We start from the raw sequence: 25,740 nt of genomic DNA, 5'->3' as shown, positions 1-25,740 counted from the left end.
GTAAAGAAGGGGTTAATGGACTCAATTATGAATATGCACCTGAGGAAGCCGATTGATGAAACGCGTTGTACTGAATACGCCCATTGAGGAAGAGGACACAGAGGAATCCTGCGAGAACCAAGCTGTTACTGCTACAACACAGCATTATTCTGGTCCTTTCCACAGGAGCGTTAAAGTATTCTTATATGTAAGATACTACTTTTTTATTAATATTAAAGCTACTACTTTTTTTTTTTTTTAACTCCTCCGGTCTTTGCTGTTACACCGGTACAAAGAAGAAACTCCATTCCCCAGAAGGGGCTTTATGGGCTTCCCAACAGAGGATCCTATCAAAGAATCCACTTTAATGAATGTAAGTATTATTTAATTTCCACACATATTGTGGTGTCGTTTGTAAATTTTGCGCAGCACTTTATTTCTTTGTTTTATGTATTATCTTTTACACACTTGTGGTCAGTGTGTTGGTTCTGCAGCACCAAGGTATTATACTTGTTTAAGTTGTGTCATTATACCAGATATCTGGCATTTTTATTTTAAGCGCTGAATATCACCCTTTTCTTTTCAATTTCATTAATAGACTAGTAGACCAGTAGGTTCATCATCAGGAGTTAAGGTCCATAAGAGCAACTCTGTAGGTTGCCGGCAGGGGCCTCCTGCAGGCGACCAATAAAGTCACTCTGTCACGAAACCGGGTCCATCCCGATGACTGAAAGGACCCAGCGCGCCCAAAGATTGTGTGCAGGAGTTACGGTGCAGTAGTGGAGTTGAACAGGGCCTGGTTGCAGGGCGACCACACTCACCCAGGTGTTGAGTATCTAGGGATGTGCAGCCAAACACCAGTGCCCTGATATAGCAGCGGATGTAGTCCAGAACAAAGTCAAATCCTGCAGGCACCCTGGAACAGGCATGAGACATCACACAAGACTCATGTGCGGGATGCTGCAGGCTGGGAGTATGGAAGCTAAGCAGAGAAATATAGCAGACACATAACAAGCCAAGGGACAGGGAGACCAAGCACGAAACATAATCAGACAAGATATACATGTTACTGAGCACAACAGTGAACAAGACAAGGAATAAACATAACCAGACAAGATATACATAACACAGGGCACAACAGGGAACAAGACAGGACACCCCGCTGCCGGGGATACAGGACAGGACACCCCGCTGCCGGGGATAAAGGACAGACTGACACACATAAATACAGAAACTAGCCTAGGACTGTATGATAACTATTGGAGATTCCGTCACATCTTATGGCCATAGTATGCTTAGCCCACCACTACGCCAAAGTACTCCAATGACGGTGGGTCCTAACGCTAATCCCTGCTGACAAACATACAAAACAAACCAAACATGTAAACCAAACACATAGCACTGAGACATACCTTTAGACTGCAGACTGAGACAAACAGAACACACGGGAGGGGCACACCTTATAAAGGATACAAAGCAAAAGCAAAGAGCTGAAGCAGAAGCAAGGAATGGGAGATCAGAACAGTGCAAAAGGAAATCCAGGAATTGATTGAAGCAAAACAGGGAAATTGAAACAAGAGCGAGATATGCAGCTCCGCAGCCTGGGAAGGACGTGACACACTCGCACGGACCTTTAACACCTGACAGTGAAACTTGGCCTGGGGAGACCATGGTCTCCCTGCTCCAAGAGTTAAAGGTCTATATGAGCGACTCTATTTGCACTTAATTGGTTGGAGGCCCCTGCCTGCGACCAATAGAGTTGCTCGTATGGCCCTTTAAAATCCTGGCACCAAAGCTGCTGCGTAGTGCGTACCGCGTTCGGTATTCAGGATCATGGTTATCAGCTGAGAGGGCAATGAGAGGACACCTCCAAAGGAACAGTGCAGCAGAGAGAATGGTCTATAGGTATGCCAAAGTCAGGGTACCAGAGGACAGGTCAGCGATAAGAATAGCCAAGGTCAGGAGTAGTATTTGGAGTAGTCAAATAAGTAAGCCAAGATCAGGGGAGCTAGATATACAGGGATGGTCACAACAAGCAGGGTTCAGCAACAAGGTTACTCTTATAAATAAAGAGAAATACCAGCACAGGCATTCACAGGAAGCAAAAGTCCAGTGCTGCCTTTTAAAGCAACAGACCACGCCCCTTAATATGATAGACCACACCCCCATACATGACATCATCGAGCAACATGCACCTGCCTCCATTCAGGAGTGAATAAAGTGCTGGGAGATAGCGCGCATCTGTGCTTCAAACAAAAAAAATGCTGTGGTTGAGGGGAACTGGCCTGGGGAAGGAAGCAAGGCCAGGTACTTGCCAAAAGGGGATACTCAGGTGAAGAGGATCTGTGAGGGCCCTTTCTACATAACCCCTTCTACAAACTCCGGCAAAAACACAGAAACGGGCGAATATTCGTGGGATACGAAGATTTTTTTCCCCCCACAAAGACGAACACTAAGAGTTGGCTAAAACAATCGCTTCCTAAGCATAAACGGCATGTAGCAACACAACCCCCCTACCCTGATTAATATGTGGATGAATTGTCTGAATGAGGGAGAGCATGAGTTAATATGTAGATGAGTTGTCTGAATGAGGGAGAGCATGAGTTAATATGTGGATGAATTGTCTGAATGAGGGAGAGCATGAGATAATATGTGGATGAATTGTCTGAATGAATGAGGGAGAGCATGAGTTTATATGTGGATGAATTGTCTGAATGAGGGAGAACATGAATTAATGTGTGGCTGAATTGTCTGAATGAAAGTGTGAATTAGTGAGTGACTGTAAAAGTGTTTATGTGTATCATAGATGTATATTTGTGGAAGGGCAAAGATGGCACTAGCAGGATGTTTGAGCCTTGGGGACCAAGATGGCACAGGCAGGGTGTATATGGGACAAAGATGGCACAGGCCGGGCTGTTTGGGGACACAGCTGACTTGTGCTGGGCTATTTGGAGACAAAGATGGCAAATCTATGTGGGTTATCTGGGTGCTGGTCAGGTTCTATGTGGACAGTGTGGACGCCAGGGCTGGCTCTGGGGTGTGCAACCTGTGATCTATGCCTGTAATTTAGGGGGTTTCAAATATACCTTTAATGCCGTGTTTTTATGTGAATTCCAGTTAATCTATACCTGCAAAGCCGGGTTTGTGTATTATTCTGTAGATTCATATCTGCTATGCTATGTTTCCATACTTTATTTATGTATACCTGCAAATACAGGGTTTGTATGTCTTATTCAGTTGATTAATACCTGCAATGCTGTTTCCATATGTGTATTTAATCTATACCTGCAATGCTATGGTTCATATATTATTATTGTATACCTGCAAATACAAGATTTCTATGTCTGATTCTGTTTATTTGATATATACCTTCAGTGCTGAGATCAAAAGTGAATTTCAATTGATCTATATATGCAAAGCTGGGTTTGTGTGTTAATGTGTTGATCTATACCTGCTATCGGCAGCATGGTCTAATATATATATATATATATATATATATATATATATATCGGCAGCAGGGACTAATATTAATATATATCAGCAACTGGGGTAATATTAATATATATGGGCAGCAGGGGCTAATATTTATATATATATATATCTCAGCAGCAGGATCCAATTAATTATATATATAGACACAAGGGGCAAATACACAAGGGGCAAAAACACTAAGGAGGGTGTAAACGACAATGCAGTGTGAAAAATCCATCCTGATCTAGATGTCTGTGATGTAGATTGTGTCCTGCTGTTTGTGTGTTTTTGGTTATCAGTGTAGCAGAGCCTGTCCTGGGGTGTGTGTGTATAGGTGTTGGTGTGGCAGAGCCTGTCCTGGTGTGTGTTTGGGTGTTGGCGTGGCTGAGCCTGTCCTGGTGTGTGTGTTTGGGTGTCAGTGTGGCAGAGCCTGTCCTGGTGTGTGTGTCTGGATGTCGGTGTGACAGAGCCTGTGTTGGTGTGTGTGTTAGGTCATCTGTTTCCTGGCACTTAATTTACAGTAGGGATTATTTCATTAGCACTTATCCAGAGATAAAATGCCCTCATGAAGTTATAGTGACTTCAGGGGACAAAACATTTAAGGCCCTGAAAACATTAAGTGGAAAAGTTAAGGTATTGTGTTATTTACTCTATAATATTTATTTCAAAGATTAGTCGTACTAAATTGTGGCTTTAGGTTTCCCATGTTGAATGATCAAATATTATGTTAGTCCAATAACAAAAGTATCATTCCATAGCACATTACTTTTGGCAAGATATATATATATATATATATATATATGTGTGTGTGTGTGTTTTTTCAGTGGTATGATTTAATGGTGGAAACTATTAATGCCCCCCCAGTTTGACTGTGGTATCTTGTGTGCCCCCCTATATATTGTTTCTAGAGTCGCCACTGCAAATAACCCAACAAACCCATGCATGTGGGATATTACTGCGCTCAGGAGATGTTGCGGAGCACATACCGGGGTGTTGTTTGGCAGTGACATGTACCAGGTGCAGTAAATTTATACCTGGAGTACAACGTGTGTAAAAAAATACACATTTTTTGTTTACTACCATAAAGTTTGACAATGGCTGATAGTGGAACTAGTGCATGGAAATGGTTAAAATACCAGCATTTGAAATGCCTTGGGGTGTCTAGTTTTTAAAAATATATGGTTTGATGGGGTAAATTGCATTGGCCGGCTTCAAAGATCCCCGAAATAGCACATGGGGCAGAATGACCAGCTTTGGGGAAAAATTGGTTTTGAAATAGCAAAACGCTACTGCTACTTATTGCCCCATAACATGCAGAAAAAAGCAAAAAAAAACAAACATAAAAACATTGGGTATTTCTAAACTCAGTTCAAATAGTAGAATCTATTTAGCAGATTTTGTCATTAGTTTTTGCAAATGAGTAAAAGTTTTTTTTTTTAAGTGAGAAAAAGTCATTTTTAACAACAAATCACCATATTTTATCTAAAGAAAGCCCTGTTTGTCCTGAAAAAAAATATAATATGCGTAGGCAACTTCCACTGCAGCCGGAAGGAGGTGCTCTTAGCAGTGGGGGTTGTCTGCGTGTATTGCGCATACAACCTCCGACTGTCAGAGAGAATTCCCCGGAATGCGGGGAACTCTCCTCTCTGACAGTCGGAGAAGGTATGCGTGATGGACGCAGACAAGCCCCGCTGTTAACCGCACCTTCTTCCGGCGGCAGCTGAAGTTGCTTACGTGAATCGCGTAGACGTCTGCCCGCTGCCTGGACAACACACCGGGGAGTCAGAGGCACCAGCAGCGGAGGTTACCAGACAGGAGGATCCAGGTACCCTGCAGCACTGTGGGGGATCTGGATCTTAGTCAGACCTCTATTTGAGGTCTGATTATAAGACGACCCTGATTATAAGACGAGCAATAAATCAAGAAAACACAGTACTACGAGTAAGAAACAGTCTTGTCATTAAGGGGTTAAAGTTTTCAGTCTGTTATTCTAACTCAATCAGCATAACAGAGTAATCTCCAGCCTTATCCACATCAACACTCTCACCTGTGTTAATGAGAGAATCACTGACATGATGTCAGTTGGTCCTTTTGGGGCTGGTCTGAAATGCAGTGGAAATCTTTTTTTAGGATTACGTTCATTTTCCAGTTTAGATTGCCATCATCTAAACTGAGGCAGCAGACTTTGTGAAAAATAATATTCGTGTCATTCTCAAAAATTTTTCACCACAACTATACTCCGGCTGTCCTTTTGGTTTGTAGGATTGTCCATATGGACATAATTGCATCACGCAGTTGCTTCAGATTTGTCGGCTGCACATCCCTGATGCAAATCTCCTGCTCGATCCCAAAGGAGCTCTACTGGATTTAGATCTGGTGACTGTAGAGGCCATTGGAGTACAGTAAACCCATTGTCATGTTCAAGAAACCAGTTTGAGATGATGTGAGCTTTATGGTTTTACGGTTTTTAGCTCAGTGGACACGGCCATTATCCAGTACAATGGTACTGGATAATGGCCGTGCCCACTGAGCTAAAAACCGTAAAACCGTAAAACCATAAAACTCACATCATCTCAAACCAGAGGCTAGGGGAGGGATAGTCCCATCAACTCGTGAACCACCCCGATTGGCAAGGACACCCCCGCCAGCTGTGACAATAAACTAGCATTAGCATACAAAACTAACCAAGTAATAAGAGGGAGGGTGGGAAGCTGTTACCAAGCCATTGATTTCAAAGTGGCTGAGGGAAGGGTGAGGGGAGGTGACACCTCCACATGTTCTACTAGACTGGACTCCTACCCTCTCACTATCATACCACCTGCCACCTCCCCCAATTCTCTATCCTTCCCACACACTCACACATGGCCCTTGTCTGCCTAGCTGCGCCCTACTCCCAAGGATCCTGTGTGAAGGTAGTGGGTACAGTGTATAGAGACTCTGACAACACCAAAAACGCCAACCAATCCTTAAATAACAGAGACACACACATTCTATGATAAAACAGGCCACAGCGTTTATAAATTCACCAATAATAAACATTTTGTTCACTGTAATATAAACCGTATTAATATATAATAAAAATACACAAGTAGTTACCGGCACTCAGGTCTTCTTTTTAAATAATGCAATGATGCTCCATTAGGGTCAACATTTCAGTCTTTAATGACTTTCATCATTAAAGACTGAAATGGTAAAAATGACTTTTTACCATTACCAGAGGCTTGGGGAGGGATAGCCCCATCAACTCCTGAACCACTCCGATTGGCAAGGACACCCCCACCACCAGCCCTGCTGTTTTATGTCTAAAATCAGCGGGAGCACCCCACCACGAGTGCCATGGCCTGATCCAAAACATCCTGCAACACTAGACTAAACCGATTGAAGCCCACATCAGTCCATTGTACCCCCATCGCTTCAAAAATAAACCACTCCATTTGTCTCAAAGATTCCATGATGGACTGACAGCCTACAATCCCCAAAACAAACTTAGACACTCACTTGTCAGACATGACAGCTGGGCAAGTTCTGGCAGTAGCTGTACCCATTGCAAGCCCTAGGTCCTGAACCAGCTCACCTCTGGAACACTAGTGGGAAGGCCGAGACAAGACCAATATAAATAGTAGTAACTGATGAGCCGCACCTGACACCTGTCGGATCCTGTGGAGATAAGTTGAAAAACACAACGGCGGCGGCGGCACCCTATCCTGGGCCCTTGAGAATAAAATGAGCAAATGAGCTTCCAATGTGAACTACTAGCTTGAGGGGAATTTTTTTGGTTGTTGTTTCTTTGCATAAAACCCAGAATACACCAGTAAAACATTTGGTCTAGCCATGTATAGGCAAAGTGTCCATAGGGCACTAGATATCCTTCCATGAAATGTCTAGCACTAGGTCCCATTAAACTTTTTTCTACCCAGCAAATTAGTACCCCAGTAGCAGTAGTTCACACTGTGCTCAGCTTAATATTAATGAACAGAAACTGAGACAACAAAATAACAATGATATTCAAATAAGTATTATGATATTCCTTTGGCCTTCACCTATAGCCTTGGTAGCAACCAAGGCTATAGGTGAAGGCCAAAGGAATATTTTACAAGACAGTTTTTGGCAGAATGCTAATAACCAGCCAGTATAATGAAAATGTAATGATTAAACTTCTTTTTAATAACATTGGCTGAATGCAATGGGCTCTTATCTGTAAGTAAAATATCCAGCCGCATGGAATGCAAATCATAGTCTGTGTGAACCCCGATACAATTAGACTTTACTTTATAACTGATGCGGTTTTTAAGTTTTGACCTTAGTTATAAGGGGGGTTTGAGACAGAATGACCTGTCATACAAGGACCCAAGGTAGTCAGAGATGGCTCCAGCCTGGCTGCCAAACAGGCAGGCACTCCATTGTTAAACTAATCCCATTAACAGGATGGCTACCAGGGGGATATTCAGTAGCTAAAGGGGATTAAAGGTTGGGTTGTCTACCTGTTTATCAATGTTAATTTATGTTAATGAAGTTCTGTGGCTATATGAGTCTATGTTTTACAACAATAAACTGTTCATTCATGCTGTACTCAGTTCAAGGTAGTTGTGTCTACTTATTGGGTACACATAGCAGGGTTCCGAGGTGCGCATGCTGGCTGGTGCTGGAAGTGATTCCGTGGACAACAGGAGGATACTGGGTGATCTCTGAGAGTTACTACAGCTCTCTTGGTGAACCCGTTACATTGGCGGCAGCGGTGGGAAACTCCTTGCAAACGTCCCAGCGGAGTACCAGCGGGTATACCAGCAGCAAGCCAAAGATGGTTCCAGCACTACAGGACGTGTTGGTGCGCAGCAGAGTCGCAAGTTACATAAGTGCCTGGATGGAGGCTCTCAGAGTGGACCAGGGTGTCCGGGGAATAGTCCTCCCATCCTCCAAGGAATGGTACGTGCTACAACTAGATTGGCGAATGCAGTACCTGGGAGGGCAGCCTCAAGAGGACTTGGTGGCTGAGTTGGAGAAGTTGCTTCCACTTGAAATGACTGTGGATTGTGGATACCGGCCCCTGTATTGGCAGGCCCTGCAGTGGTGTCCAGAGCTGAAGGATGACTACATGCCAGAGGGCGATGACTTTGGTGGCCCGGGATTGATAATGGAAAGCCTACAAGAGGACCGAGAATTTGGGAGCCCATCGAAATATCGGTGCGAGGAGATCCGGGAGTTCAGGGAAGGGATTCTCGCAGATGTTCCCTGTTACCTGCCCGACTTGTGGGCTGATTTCGATTATTTGGTTTACCAAGAATGGTTCCTGGAGCAGGCCTACCGAGAACTCTTTGACCGTGCTCAGCAGTGTGCTCCAGTGGATCCTGTGAGTATTGTGCCCCCACCAGAAGCACAAACATCCGAGCAGAGCGCAACTGGCTTCTGCCCACTCGCTTCCCTCACCCCAGACACTTTTCCCTATTCCCCGCAATATGGCACAGAAACTGACCAAGAACCCCCCTGCATGTCCCAGCCAGATACCCCAGCTGAACTGCTGGCTTCGAGGCAGAGCGCTGCTAGCCTCTGCCCACCCCTTCCACTTGTTCCCAGGCCTGACCGCAGTAACCAAGGAGGGTCTGGTCAGGCAGCCACAGAGTTGGTGGTGCCACTGGATTTTACAAATGCAGCTGAAGCGCTGCCCTCGGGGCAGAGTGCCGCTGGCCTCTGCCCGCTCCCCTCTGTGACCCCAGCTCCATTGGCTTTACCTCCCCAATGTTGCCCAGAGGCAGTGATTTCTATGGATCCTGTATCCCCAGCAGAAGTGTTGACAATGGGAGAGAGGCAGATCGACATCTCTCCCCAGCAGATGGAGTATACAGGAGGGAATGCATGTGGCTTTCCTCTCCTCGCCGAGGATCATACAAACATTTGTACCATGCAGGTGGATTGGACTACGGTTGCCACCTGCAGTCCCCAGAGGTGCCAAGCAGTCAGCCCAGAACCCCATATGGAAGGGACCCCAGCCGCTCTGTTTTCTCCCCAGCGGCTGAGAGGACTCCAGGGAGAAGGCACATTTGGCCCTTCTCCCCAGCGGCAGTTACACTATTTGGGAGAAGCAGAGTGCGGCTGGGTGAGTACTGGTCCTTTGTTAAATTGTTTTGGGGAGTACCAATGTGTGGCTGGCAGTGGTGGTCCGGATATACAAACTGACTTTGGTGTCAAGCCGTGTGGGGTCTTATCAGACGTCAGTCTCCCCCAAAAAAAGGAGATATGTGATGGAGTGTGTGACGGAACTGTCCATCACTGGGGCCCCTGGAGAGGACTGAAAGCAAGCCTGCTACCCGCAGATTATGGGCCCTGTCTCCCTGCCCTGGCGAGTGGGACTGTTGTCCTCGTCTGGGACCCGAACTCCCCAGTCTCTAAGTGCACCCCAGGACTGGTTAGTGGGACAGGTGCCCTTTGCCAGCCCCCCTCCATCCACAACTCTAGGAGCGACGGAGCTGTGCTCCCCGACTGAACTGGATGCAGACCCGGTTGGGGTCTGGCCCCAGTTCAGTCTTCTTTTTAAAAGGGGAGATATGAGACAGAATGACCTGTCATACAAGGACCCAAGGTAGTCAGAGATGGCTCCAGTCTGGCTGCCAAACAAGCAGGAACTCCATTGTTAAACTAATCCCATTAACAGGATGGCTACCAGGGGGATATTCAGTAGCTAAAGGGGATTAAAGGTTGGGTTGTCTACCTGTTTATCAATGTTAATTTATGTTAATGAAGTTCTGTGGCTATATGAGTCTATGTTTTACAACAATAAACTGTTCATTCATGCTGTACTCAGTTCAAGGTAGTTGTGTCTACTTATTGGGTACACATAGCAGGGTTCCGAGGTGCGCATGCTGGCTGGTGCTGGAAGTGATTCCGTGGACAACAGGAGGATACTGGGTGATCTCTGAGAGTTACTACAGCTCTCTTGGTGAACCCGTTACAGGGTTAAAAAAGGCACATGCAATAAGCACCACCTCCCATCTTAATGGATTCTCTGGTTTACGTTGTGCAGTATGTATACTAAAAAGGTCTGTATGAAAAAACAGTGGACACGCCGGGGACATGAAGTTTTGATCTCAATATGAGCTATAAATGGTCTTGGCAATTAGCACATGATTAATAAATTTCCATGTACATGGAAAAATTGATTTTATATAAATGAATCCCTGTATGTGGAAGACCAAGGTGAGGTCATATTCAACTAATAATACCGTATTTGCTCGATTATAAGACGAGGTTTTTTTCAGAGCAAATGCTCTGAAAAATACCCCTCGTCTTATAATCGGGGTCGTCTTCTAATCAGACCTCAAATAGAGGTCTGATTAGGAGACTAAGATCCAGATCCCCCGCACCGCTGCAGGGGACCTGGATCCTCCTGTCGTCGCCCCCCACACACACACACACACACACTTACCGGTGCTTCCGGAGGTGAAGTTGGCAGCGGGGGTTTGTATGCGTCCGTCGCAAATACCTTCCCCGGCTGTCAGAGATCAGAGTTCCAGAGTTCCTGATCTCTGACAGCCGGGGAAGGTATTTGCGACGGACGCATACAAACCCCCGCTGCCAACTCCACCTCCTTCCGGCTGCCGCGGAATGAGACGTCAACCCGCTGCCCCGGCAATACAGCAGGAAATTGGAAGCACCGGTAAGTAAGTGTGTGTGTGTGTGTGTGTGTGTGTGTGTGTGTGGCATTTCTGGAATGCCTTACACCCCTATATGCCACTCTGGCATTTAGGGGGTTAAAAGGCATATTATGGGGCAGAGTGGCATATAGGGAGGTATAAGGCATTTCAGGAGGCAGAGTGGCGTTAAGGGGGCATTTAATAGTGCACTCTGCCTCCTGAAATGCCTTATACCTCCCTATATGCCACTCTGCCCCATAATATGCCTTTTAACCCCCTAAATGCCAGAGTGGCATATAGGGGTATAAGGCATTTCTGGAGGCAGAGTGCTCTATATAATGCCTTTTAACTCCCTTAATGCCACTCTGCCTCCTGGAATGCCTTATACCTCCCTATATGCCACTCTGCCCCATGATATGCATTTTAACCCCCTAAATGCCAGAATGGGATATAGGGGTATAAGGCATTTCTGGAGGCAGAGTGGCACATAGGGGGTCAAAAGGCATACCATGGGGCACAGTGGCATATAGAGGGTTAAAAGGCATATCATGGGCCACAGTGCCATATTGGTGTGGCAAGCCTGGGGGCAGATGTGCGTAACTGGGGGACATGTTGGAAAATACAAGAAATAAAAACAAAAAAAAATATTTTTCTCAATCATAGCTTTTATTAAAAAAAAAAGTTTACATGAATTAACATTTATTGGTAAAACTTTTTTCCTTTAGGGTCGTCTTATATTCAGGCTTTTTCTTTTTTTCCTAAGTTAATATTCAGATTTTGGGGGGTCGTCTTATAATCAGGGTCGTCTTATAATCGAGCAAATACGGTAATATTCTTGCATATTTTGACTTAAGGTGAGGTATACAATTTTAGAGATAGATACAAGATCAAACCCAGAAAATGAAGGGAAAATGGGTCAAGCATACAAGTGCAAACCTGAACCCCATCAATGCAAGGTACAATAACATGGTAAATATGGTGTACCTATAGTTATTACTCATCTACATAGTGAGGTCCTCCCAACTTTAAGTACAGTCCCAAGCCCTAATCTACAGCCAAGTACATACACATCATACAAAGAGAACAGGAATAAAAGGCAGACAAAGTACCAGCTAAACAATAGAATAATATTTGCAAGATAAAAACGGTGGGCATAGAAAAACACCAGTTGTAATTGACGGCTGAGGACAAGCATTCTATAGCTCCCACAGGATTCCACTTCTTGGTGTCTAATCGTCGGGCCATATAGAACGAAACAGAGAGTGAAAGCAAGTCCAGTAAATCCTCACGATTCCACCCCTTGGGGGCGTAAACTCCTGGCCGATCATACATGGCCCAGGAGCAAAACCATAACAAGCTCCATAGCTTGTGACTTGAGTTAGCACTACCTCAGAGATCTAACTCCCCACTCAATTGCCATTAACCTGGCAAAGGTGTACCACCAGGGATAGTCCGAACCGTAAAACAAAAAACCCTGGCCACATCCATTTTTTTTTGCTGTTTACTCAGCTTGAAATGATACTGGCAGATCTTCCACGCACAGTACTACTGAGGAAGGGGACTGCTCTAACAACTACTATACCCCGAAACGCGTTTGGCTTGTGTTTAAACACACTACTATATGGACATTGTTCAGATACTGGCCGCTAAGCCGGCAGCAATTGTGGAAGTTTGGGAGGCACTATTTGCACTTTTTGCCTTGATCCATAATCCAATTAGTAGAATTGTCTTGTCTTGAGAGAAATATAGAGAAATGCAAAGTTATGCATTATGGTAAAAATAATAAAAATGCAACCTATTCTTTAAATGGAATATCTTGTCTAACCAACCTATTAGCATTCTATGAAGAAGTTAGTAAAAATATAGACCTGGGGTTGGCTGTAGATGTGATTTATCTGGATTTTGCTAAGGCATTTGATACGGTTCCGCATAAAAAGCTACTCTATAAATTAACAGAAATAGGCTTAGGGGCAAATGTCTGTATGTGGATCAGAAATTGGCTGAAAGATAGAGTGCGCAGGATTGTTGTCATTGGATGTTTCTCAGCCTGTACACAGGTATTAAGTGGAGTGCCTCAGGGGTCTCTCCTCGGTCCTCTTCTTTTTAATTTATTTATAAATGATCTCCCAAGCTGCATTGAGAGCTGTCACGGATCTGGCTAGTCCGACCAACTACCTCCGCTGTCTTGTGCTCCCTTAGCCTGGGACACCACACTTTCCCCGGTTCCCCAGTCACTAGCCGAGACTCAGTGTAGGGTAACACAGTAGGGACACAATAGGTATATAGGTTGAACTTGATGGACTTTGGTCTTTTTTCAACCTTATGAACTATGTTACTATGTTACTATGTAAAACCAAATGAAGACTGACTTATTTTGGACACACAGACCTGGATATATCCAGCAAAAAACACATTAACATATAAACAAGATATTGGGACACAAACCCGCCCCCTTAATCTGCCTCCCAGAGACAACAGGGGCAGTAACCAGATTAACAATACAATAGGGGGGAGACTGATTTATGCAACATTAAACTGAAACAATGGTGGTCACTCCCTGGTTGCAGATCCTGGCTGTCTGCCGGAGATAATCCCCTCAGACAGTGATGAGATGATACTTTACAAAGTCAGAGCCCATTGTCAATAGGGAGGACGCTGGCAGTCAGGCCTCTCCAGTGGTCCCAGTGATGGAGGGTCCCGTCACAAGAGCCATGTCACAGTTTTTGCTGATGACACAAAATTAGGCAGGGTAATTCAGACTAATCTTGATGTCTCTTCTTTGCAGGAAGATTTAGACAGAGTTGGGGACTGGGCGTGCAAGTGGCAGATGAGGTTCAATATAGAGAAATGCAAAGTTATGCATTATGGTAAAAATAATAAAAATGCAACCTATTCTTTAAATGGAATATCCTTGGGGGAAACTACCAATGAGAAGGATTTAGGAATAACGGTTGACAACAGACTTGACAACAGTGTGCAATGCCAGCAAGCAGCTGCGAGGGCCAATATGGTTTTGGCATGCATAAAAAGAGGTATTGATTCAAGGGAAGAGGATATTATCATGCCTCTTTACAGGTCATTGGTAAGACCTCACCTTGAATATGCGGTACAATTCTGGGCACCGGTCCTTAAAAAGGACATTATGAAATTAGAAAAAGTACAAAGGAGGGCTATGAAATTAATAATGGGAGATACTAGTTACGAAGAGAGACTAAAAAAGTTAAAATTATATACGCTAGAAAAATGGCGTCTCAGATGGGATATGATAACATTATAGTTTGGGGTAGCCGTATTAGTCCAGTGTATAAGAATGCAAAAAAAAAACAGAATGTTATTGGACTAACAGTATTTAAAATAATAGACGAGCTTTCGGGAGTCCTCCCTTTATCAAGTCAAAAGCATTTCTGACCAAGCAAGTGAAAAACACAGTTTAAAACTGACCAGTACATGTTCTGATACAGGGTTAAAACAGGGGTTAAAACAACACGGTAGAGAATTTGCAGACAAAAAACTAAGAGGGTCGTAACTAGTAAATAGTGGCATATACTGCACAGATAAGGCTGGGGGGGAGCAGGGGTAAGCTTGTAGGAGAGAGAGAAGAAGAGGGAAAAAAAAAAAAAGCACAGGTTATAGGAAGTTTTGATAGTGTGCTAAGAAGCTAAAATCCACATTAAGTCCTCTGTTTTTACAATCATAAAAATGTATCATTTTGGCTTCAAATGTCTTTCTTTCTTGGGTGTTTTTGAAATTACCTCTCAGTGTTTTGATTTTAAGGTCATATATGGAGTGACCTGTTTGGGTGAAGTGGTGCCCAACTGGAGTGCAAAGGTTTTCTTCATCATGATGGTTGATGGAGTATCTGTGCAGATTCATCCTTTTATTAAGTTGCTAGCAGGTTTCACCGATGTAACACCCTATAGTACATTTGGTGCATTGAATCATGTATACAACATTTTGTGAAGTGCATGAGTATGATCCTTTAATATTGTATGTCTTGTTGTTGTGGGTGGCTGTGTTGCTGGTACAGATGTGTTGGCAAAGTTTGCATCTGGCTTTGTTGCATGGTTTGCTTCCATTATCTGTGTGTGTTGTTTCAGTATGTAATTTGCTACTCACCAGCTTTTGTTTGAGATTAGCTGGTTGCCTGAAGGCCAAGATGGGGGGTTCAGGGAAAACATTTTTTAACACCTCATCCTCTGCTAGCATTGGCTGCAGATCCTTGATGATTTTTTGGATTTCTTCTAGGGCAGGATTGTATGTGGCTACTAGAGGTATGCGTGAGGATGTTTGTTTGTCTGTGTATTGCAACAGGTGTTCACGTGGTGTTTGTAGAGCAGAGTTAATTTTCTTATTGATGATCCTAGGTTTGTATCCCTTTTGTTTGAGTGTCTCATACAGTGTTTTTAGATGCATGTTTCTGTCATCAGTGTTGGAGCAGATGCGGTGGTACCTGGTGGCTTGGCTATGGATGATGCCTTGCTTTGTGTGGGATGGATGGAAGCTGGATTTGTGCAGGTAGTTGGATCGGTCTGTGGGTTTTCTGTATAGGGATGTATGTAGTGTGTCCTTGTTTATTGTGACAGTTGTATTCAAGAAGTTTACAGTTTCTGTGGAGAAGTCCATTTTGAGTTTGATAGATGGGTGAAATGTATTAAATGTGTTATGGAACTTTCTGAGGTTTTCTTTTCCGTCCGTCCAGACAATGAAAATATCATCAATGTAGCGAAAATATTTGTATAAATATATGCAGGGCCAATATAAAGAGCTCTTCAGTGACCTGTTCATTAACAGAAATATAAAAAGAACAAGAGGTCACCCTCTGAGACTGGAAGAGCGCAGGTTGCATAGATGACAAAGGAAGGGATTCTTTACAGTGAGGAAAATTGAGGTATGGAATTCACTTCCAAGGGAGATAGTGTCATCCAATACATTAGATACCTTCAAAAGGGACCTCGATATTTTCTACAGGTATATAAATAGAATAACATTAATATTTTAGAGCTTCTTGATCCAAGGAGAAATCCGATTGCCTCTTGGAGTCAAGAAGGAATTTTTTTCCTCTGATGGCAGAACTCGAAGTAGCTTAATTAGGGTTTTTTGCCTTCTTTTGGATCAAGAATAGGAAGATTAGGTAGAAGGGTTGAACTTGATGGACTTAGGTCTTTTTTTCAACCTTATGAACTATGTAAATGCAACTGTTGGTGTGAGATGAAGCTGCGCTCTATGTCAACACAGGGCAGAGTGTTGGCTGGGAAGGACCAGGCTTCCAGTTGGGAGATTCTAGTCACAACATAATACAGATACCAGTGTGGTACTGCTAGGCCCCCAGTGTGCTTCGATTTATACATCGTGGTTTTGTGGAGGGTGGAGAGCAGTGGAGGGAAATTCGCCTGATATAAAGAGTCAAAATCTCTGGTGATTTGTACGCCTAAGTACTTGAGACGTGAGGGTTGCCAGAGAAACTGGCATGGCTATAGGTCATGGCTATGAATTGTTTCACAGAATCTTCCAAATTGATAAGGCTTCACATTTAGCATCATTGATCTTATAGCCGGAGATCTGAGAAAAGTCATGTAGTGTGTCATAGAGGTTCCGGAGTGAGATAAGGGGATTTTTTAGAGTGAGCAAGATATCGTCTGTGAAAAGGCTTAATTTGTATTGTGTACTTTGATGGCGGTAATGTCTGGGTGCGTTTTGATGGCCGCTGCTAGGGGTTCAACACACAGGGCGAACAGCAGCGGGGAGAGCGGACAGCCTTGTCTAGTGCCATTTCTAATGTTCAGTGTTGATTATTCACATCCCATTAAGGTGACCGTGGCTGATGGCCGGTGATACAGCGTGCGGACTCCTTTCAGGAAGCCCTCTCCGAATCCGAACCTCTCCAGGACTGTCCACATGTGGATCCAGTCGAAGGCCTTTTCGCATCCAAGGCCAATAACATTGATCCCTGGTTAGTGAGTCTGGCTGTTTCTATCAGGTCAACCATACGACGGATATTTTCCAGTGCTTCTCTGTTGGGGATAAATCCCACTTGATCCAGGTGTATCAATGAGGGGATGACCACCCCTAGCCGAGTTGCTAGCAACTTCGCATATAATTTAATATCGGCATTGATGAGAGATATAGGGCGATAGCTGCTGCAGCTGGACGTGTCTTTTCCTTCTTTGTGAAAACTATTATCTTGGCTTTCAGCATTTTGCCAGTAGGCAAAACTTGTATGCATACTTGCATACAATCATACTGGCTTTTTATATTGAAGCTCAACTATGTTCAAGCAATGTACCACATTTTTTGTAACATTTATTGAGGCACATTTGTACACCATCGCAATAGTGCATACTACAAGATAAATATGTCAAATATAATACAAAACTATGAGATACGCTAATTTGGTTCTGATTTTATTTATGCATATCCCTACACTCCCTACCTGGCATATGGGATCACTTTTTTCCCTCTACACGTAAATTCATGAAACACATGTTCTTTACTTAAGATACACACATTGAATATGAAATGATTAAAGTGCTGGATATGTGAATCTTATTAACATGCATTGTGCAATCATCACTGAGCTCTATATTGGTAGATGAGGGCCTACATGAAATTTATTAATCTTGTTTCATGATATGTTTTATGATGGTAGATGTTAGAAGGCTATCTGAAACAAACTGATACTGCTTCAAGCCTGTTTCTACATATTTTTTTTATTTACATTGTACACGGGATTAATTTTTCCTTTTCACATTTAAATTTATGAAACACACGCACTTTATTCGAGACACATGGTAGATGTATGAAGGTTATATGAGGTACACTAAAAGGGTTTTGAGATTACTTATGGATATTTTTACACTTATATGGCATATCGGATCACTTTCTTCCCTTCACATATAAATTTATGAAATACACGTATTTTATTTAAGACACATATACTGAACATGAAATGATTAATGTGTTGGATATGTGACTCTCACTAATTTGCATTGATCAATGATCACTGAGTTTTATATTGGTAGATGAGGGTCTTTATGAAATTGACTAATTCTGTTTTATGATCTGTTTTATAATGGTAGATGAAAGAAGGCTATACGAAACACACTGACATTGTTTTGCATATTCCGTTTTTTATATGGCATACAGGATTAATTTTCCCTTTTTACATATAAATTTATGAAATATATGTAATTTATTTTGAGACTCAGGCATTGAATACGAAATGTTTATTGTGCTGGGTACGCAAATCTTATTAATTTGTATTGAGCAATGATCACTGTGTTTGATATGTCTTAAATCGGTAGATGAGGGTCTATGTGAAATTTACTAATTTTGGTTTAAGAATACGCCTACGAACATATGGTATAGGAACTAATGGACATATATATGAAAATAATCAACTTGTCCTGATAATACCTGTTAATTCTTTTAAGAACATATGGTATAGGAGTCTTTTATTATATCGTAGTTGAGACACGTATTGATTATGAAATGAATATTGTGTCTGATACCTCTTATAATGGTAGGTACATGAAGATTATAGGAAACACATTAATATTGCTTTGATATATACTTATCAACTATATTTATACGATATATATAAGTCTACAAACCACACGCCCTTTATTCAAGACACATGCACTGAACATGAAAGGATTATAGCGTCTGAAATATTTTATAATGGCAGATGAAGGAAGGTTATATGAAATACCAACATTGTCGTGATATTATGATATTATTTAGGAATATTCTTAAATTTATACTGTATATGTGTTTCCCCCCCCCCAACTCTTGATATAATTCAGTTGCTACGCACTGTTCCTCACTTCTCCATATGGATGTACTATGATTTCAGAGATCCAAAAGTGTTTTCTCTGGTTTCTACATGGTACAACAGAAATTATGTTTCTATGTTTGAATGAGTGTGATAAGAAGCTATGTATGAGCTCGAATATTCTAGATTGTAAACGTTATATGGATAATGAAGGAATTGATTAGAATTACTACACTAAATGTACAGGGCTTGAACTCTCTGCATAAAACATACTCTTTATTTGAATACATGAATAAAGAACATATTGATGTTTGTTCCATCCAAGAAACACATTTGGTATTAATAGATTAAACAACAAAAAATACACAGTGATAGAATATTCTTCTTTAGTATATAAAAAGAAACTAGGTGTGGCAATCCTAATTTCTAATAATATTACATTTGAGATAATCTATAAACAGTGCTAGGTACGTCTTTATTGTTTGCAAACTGGATGATAGAGTATATTCAATATTGTATACGCTCCTAATTCAAAACAAATTCATTTTCTCAATTGCACTTTACAGAAGATTCAAAAATATATTCAGGGAACTTTCCTGTGTATGGGAGATTTTAACTTGCGTTATAGATCACGAAATGGATAGGAAAACTAATGGAAAATCTAGTAACAACAGCAACCAGCTAGCCTTATCGAGAGCGTTTAGGGAAACTCTGGGAAAATACGAGCTATATGACAAATGGAGAACTACAAGGCCGGCCGATAAAGACTATACTTTTTTTTTCTCATAGACATAAATCTTTCTCAAGAATTAATTTAATACTGATTAAAGCTGATTCAATTAAAGATTGTAAAAATATTACAATTAACAACGTAGCTTGGTCAGACCATGACTCAGTCACCCTTGAAATGCTAAGGAAGTATAAGTATGAGTTTCGACCTTGGAGACTACAAGACTGCTTATTGACAAGAAAGGATATCTGTGAATATCTTTCTTTCGAAACTGAACAATACTTTCAAGAAAATTTGACAGAGGATATTAGTCTAGGAAATGTATGGGGTGCGTATAAATGTGTAATGAGAGGACTTTTCATTAAAAAAGCAGCCTATAATAGAGCTAAGGGCAAAAAAACCTGTCAGAATTGTATATCTCCTTGAGTAATCTAAAAAGAAAATGTGTGGAGCATCCTAATGACTTACTTATTGCAAATATGATACAAATAAAAAAAGAAATTGAAGAGAGTCTTATTTCTAAAGCAAATTATAATCTAATTAAAATGAAACAAAAATATTATTATGTTGGTAACAGAGCGGATAAATTACTTTCCCATCAATTAAAAAAATGAAAGCTACAAGGCCCCTGGACCTGACGGCGTTACAGCTTTATTCTATAAAAAAATTATTAAACTGTTATCTCCTCAACTAACAAACATATTTAATCATATTAAACTTACTAAGACATTTCCTAATGGTATGCTAGAGGAATCTATTCTCCCAATTTTAAAACCTGGGAAAAATGGTACAAACATGGCTAACTACAGGCCGATTTCCCTAATCAATGTTGATACAAAGATATACACTGTCCAGGAGAGCTCTGTGTAGAGCTGATCTGCATGGGCTCCTCAGGCGGAAGGGAAGCAGAGTCAGAAGAAGCCGGACGAAAAACCCACTGTTCCTCTTCTCACTTGTTGCTTTCTGTGTCCCTACAGTGGAATAAAGAATCCGTATTTCTATCGGCTATGGTGGACTCCGGAGTTAGCAGCAATTTTATTGACTCTGAACTGGTCCAGTCTCTCTCTATTCCCACACGTCCCAAGAAACATCCTATTTTCATCCAATTGGTTGACGGCAGTCCGCTTAAGACTGGACCTATCCTCACTGAAGCCATTCTATTAAACGTCAAGATTGGGACCAGCCACATGGAGAGCCTCCGAGTCGACGTGGTTCCCTGACCAAAATCTTCCATCATCCTTGGACTACCCTGGCTTAGAACTCACAACCCTTCCATCAACGGGGAGACCTGTGTTTTTCAATTTAAATCTCCTCATTGTACACAGACCTGTTTAAAGAATATCGCTATATGCCTTACTCATGACACCTCCTCAACCCAGGGGCTTCCAGTACCATACCAACAATTTCAAGATGTCTTTGAAAAGAGGAGTGCGGATAAACTGCCCCCTTCTCAATCCTACGATTGTCCTATTGAACTGCTCCCTGGTGCTGCTATACCTTTCGGCAGAATCTGTCCTCTATCAGAACCCGAACTTGCGGTATTAAAAGAATATATCGATGAAAGTCTCTCCAAGGGATTTATTCGCCCATCTACTTCTCCAACAGGAGCAGGAACATAACCACAAAGAATCGATACCCACTTCCACTAATCACGGAGTTACTGGAACATGTACGGTCAACTACAATTTTCACAAAAATAGACCTACGTGGATCTTATAATTTGGTGAGAATGAGGAGAGGGGATGAATGGAAAATAGCATTTAGATGTCGTTATGGACATTTTGAATACTGAGTGATTCGGTCTCTGTAACGCTCCTGCTACATTCCAACACTTTGTTAATGATGTTCCGTTATAGTGTACACAGATGACATACTGGTATTCTCTCCGTCCCTGGACTCGCATCGTTATCATGTATGTCAAGTTCTCACTTGATTAAGACAAAATGGACTCTATGCCAAGCTTTAAAAATGTGTGTTTGAGGTCCAAACCCTTGAATTTTTAGGGTACATACTCGCCCCCCGACAGTATCCAGATGGATCCCAGGAAAATCACAGCAATACTCCACTGGCCTGTCCCTACTGATCGTAAGGGGGTTCAAAGAGTTGTGGGATTGGCAAACTACTACCGTAAATGTATCCGCGACTTCTCCAAGCATATACAACCCATTACGGCTCTTACTTCGAAGAAAAAAAAATCCTCTGGAATGCTGCTGCACAAAAGGCATTTGACTTTTTAAAATCCAAATTTATTTCCGTTCCTATCCTGAAACTTCCGGTTCCTCATAATCCATATACTCTGGAAGTGGATGCCTCTGACACAGCCATAGGTGCGATCCTTTCACAAAGACTGATGGCCAACTCCATCCGGTGGCTTACTTCTCTCGGACGCTCTCCCCCACAGAAAGAAACTACTGCATAGGTGAACACGAATTATTAGCAATTAAATTAGCACATACTTTGTCACCAATCTTATAGGAAGGCGCGGAAAGGCGATGACGGTCTGCAAAGTGTTTATAACGAAGTTCAGCCATGCTCAACGTATCACGTAGTAACGAATAAGTGTGGGTAAGATTGGAGACATGTTCTGAGACTGAAGGGACGGAACTGGAGATTGGTGATCCAGGTAGCATGGATGGGTGGTATCCGTAATTGGCGAAGAAAGGTGACATATGAATGGACCACTGAACGTTGATTGTTGTAAGCAAATTCAGCTAGCGGTAGGTATGTCCCAGGTTCACTCACCTTATCGGGATGCCGATACTAGACGTGTGCGGGCGCCCCCTTCAATCAATATTATGCGTTCCGCCGTACCTCCTATGCTTCGTATTGCTGCAGACCCGGCCATCCTTAATCGTGTTGCTGCTCTCCGTGTACCAGACCCGGCTATCCCTATCCGTATTGCTGCTCTCCGTGTACCAGACCCGGCTATCCCTATCCGTATTGCTGCTCTCCGTGTACCAGACCCGGCTATCCCTATCCGTTTTGCTGCTCTCTGTGTACCAGACCCGGCTATCCTGACCCGTGTGACTTCTACCTGCATACCGGTCTCCACCTACATTTTATAGGGCGCCTTGCCTTTGGCATCTTACACAGATGGATCCAACTTGTTCCATAAATGAAGCATCTGTCTCTGTAAGAGCTATCCCTAGGAGTTGATTCGTGCATATAAATGACTCACATGCCATGCTTATTAGTTACTGTTCTGTACTTAGCACTTATCCTGTACAATAACTAATTGGCATTGCTTGCAGAGCAAAAAAATCAGTGCATTTATTAAAAGCATGTAGAAGAGAAATAATAATAGTACGCTTTAGTTGTTTCATTGTATCCAGTGATGTATATTATCTATCTACACATAGTACTCCCACATTAACTTATGTGATTTACATTTATCAAAGGTAATCATAATTCCTTCTTACTTAGACGTATTTTCAAGTATGGCTTTAACTTCTTGGGCCTGTTTTTTTCCAAAGTATACGACAGTGAGGTGGATTCTTCCATCTTGGTTAATACACACATCTCTGGGGAAAAAGAAAAATAAAGGACATGAAACACCTATCGTGCAATACCTTCTGATACAATAGGACAGTCAAATTTGACCTTTTTACATTTCTTATTTCTGTATCTAGAATAATTAATGCTCTTTTTGAACGTAAAATGTGGTCACACCAAATATTGATTTGATTAAGATTTTTATTTTCTTTTGTAAATCAAAGATTAATAAAGTTTACTGTATACATTTATTGAAGGGGCATTGCATGAAAAGATACTTATTGTACCTGCAGACAAGCCCATATGACACGACTTCTCCCAATTCCTGGTGGGAAAAAAAGATATTTATAAAACAAGGGCAGTAAAGCAGGGAGGGAAAGATAGATGGAGTGTATATACTGTAGAAAGCAGAACAGGGGGAGGGCAGTTAGCTCAATCCTAAATGGGACTCGACCTCAAGAGAGACCTAAACCTCCTGCAAGAGGTTAAACCGAGTTCAGGCAAACCTGAACATGTGCCTCATATTTATCCACTGCTGGTTTTGCTAATTCCTCAATCTCTCTAGTCTCCTCCACCTTGCCTACCCATTCTCTAATGGAAGATATCCTATTAGGAAATCTTATAGGTGGACACACACAGCCAGGGGAGTATGATGGAGGAGAACTGCATCAGGAGTCAGGGGAGGCTGATCATCAACCACCCGCGCAGATACAGATTTTTGTTCTGTTCACTCACTTTGCATTTTACTAAATTATAAAAAATAAACTATTAACATGTCTATTTTTGGAGAAAAGTCTAATTAAAATGATATCATTTATTGGCTGAGAATTGAATTGCAAGCTTTCAGGAACAAGTTGTTAGGTTCCTTCCTCAGGCATTAACCCCTTAACGACAATCCACGTACATGTACGGGGTTGCCGTGCAACCTGTTAACGACAATGCCCGTACATGTACGGGCTGCCGTTAAATAGCTGCATCGCCGCGATCGGCGGCTTTGCAGCATCCACAGAAGCCTCACAAGTGATACATCATCAAGATCGCGGCGGCGCCCGGCTAAAACAGCTTAGGAAGCGATCGGAAATTAGTGATTAAACCGGCCGACAAAGGAGGAGGTTTGGTATTACTAGATAAGGAAAAATATGTTGCTGAATGTTACAAACAGCTAAATGACACCTCGGTTTATAAGAGACTTAATAAGAACCCCACTATTGAAATGAAAAAAAGCTTAACTCATATCTTGGACCAAGGAAAAATGCAAGGCATCTTAACGAATAAAGAATATAATTTTTTAAATGTAACATATCCTCGTATTCCAACTTTTTATGTATTACCCAAAATACATAAAGATTTAATAAATCCCCCTGGTCGACCAATAGTGTCTGGAATAGGCTCGCTTTCTGCAAATTTATCCCAATATATAGACATATGCTTACAACCCATGGTGATAAAAACAAAGTCCTATTTGAAAGACACCATGAGTTTATTGAATTTATTAAGGGAGATAGAATGGAAAGACAATTATTTATTGGTCACTTGCGATGTATCTTCTCTATATACGAATATTGACCATAACAAAGGGTGTGAGGCAGTGGAATTTTTCTTGAATTTGGAAACGTCTATTCCAAAAATTCAGGGAGAATTCATAATTTCAGCAATAAAATGGATACTTCATAACAATTATTTTATATTTGAAGAAGTTTTCTTTTTGCAACAACGTGGGACGGCGATGGGCACTCGCTTTGCCCAGTTATGCAAATTTATTTATGGCTTTTTGGGAAGAACATTTTGTTTTTTCACCACATAACTGGAGGACAAAGCTGATTGCCTATCGCCATTACATAGACGATATGTTTTTTATCTGGTCAGGGACAACTAAGGACCTAAATTTATTTTTGACTCACCTCAATAATAACAACTGGGGGATTAACCTTACTACCGAATATAACTCCTCTGAAATCTCTTTTTTAGACCTTTCAATCTATATCCATGATTTACAACTCTGCACTAAAACGCACTTTAAAAAAGTGGACGTAAATAGTTATGTGTTATACAACAGTGGACATTACAGTCCCTGGTTAACCGGTATCCCAAAAGGAGAATTTACAAGAGTTAGGCGCAATTGTACAGATGAGGAAGTCTTTCAAGAGAAGGCCAATAAAATAAAAAGTGATTTTTTACAAAAGGGTTACCCACATGTTTTATTAGAAAAAACTCTGGAAGAGATATTCAAAATAGAACAAAAAGACCTATTGCAACCAAGAACAGGACAGGCGAACAATAGGGAGGATATACCTCTAGTCTTGAATTATGGCAAATGTCATCAGGACCTTAAAAGAATAATTAGACGACATTGGCCTCTTCTATTAAAAGATGAGGATTTACGACAACTACTCCCAGAAAAACCTAAAGTAACCTTTAGAGGTGCACCCAATCTAGGTTGCGAATTAACATCTAGTTACACACGGGCAGAGAATAAGAACAACAAAGACAATCAACATTTTTTAAATGATAAAAAAGGCTGTTTTAGATGTGGCCATTGTACAACCTGTAAAAGTACCGGTACTAGAAGTAATGGTGCAGTCAGTAGTTTTAAATCTAACATTACTGGTAAAAAATATGATATTAAACACATGATAACATGCCATACAAAAGGAGTCGTCTATCTACTACAG

General features: G+C 41.8%; 1 protein-coding gene across 1 annotated transcript in view; it reads right to left on the bottom strand.

Annotated features, from left to right (window-relative positions):
• The window catches only part of CSGALNACT1 (chondroitin sulfate N-acetylgalactosaminyltransferase 1), a 186,962-nt gene that overhangs the window by 58,598 nt on the left and 102,624 nt on the right, over window positions 1-25,740 (bottom strand). The window contains exon 3 of the mRNA XM_053463403.1: window positions 22,996-23,097. Coding sequence (XP_053319378.1) covers window positions 22,996-23,097 — 102 coding nt within the window. The remainder of the gene's footprint in view (window positions 1-22,995; window positions 23,098-25,740) is intronic.

Source organism: Spea bombifrons, chromosome 1, assembly GCF_027358695.1.
Source record: "Spea bombifrons isolate aSpeBom1 chromosome 1, aSpeBom1.2.pri, whole genome shotgun sequence".
In the NCBI taxonomy this organism is placed as follows: domain Eukaryota; kingdom Metazoa; phylum Chordata; class Amphibia; order Anura; family Pelobatidae; genus Spea; species Spea bombifrons.
Note: the sequence above shows the minus strand (reverse complement) of the source record. Positions and strands in the feature narration are given on the sequence as shown.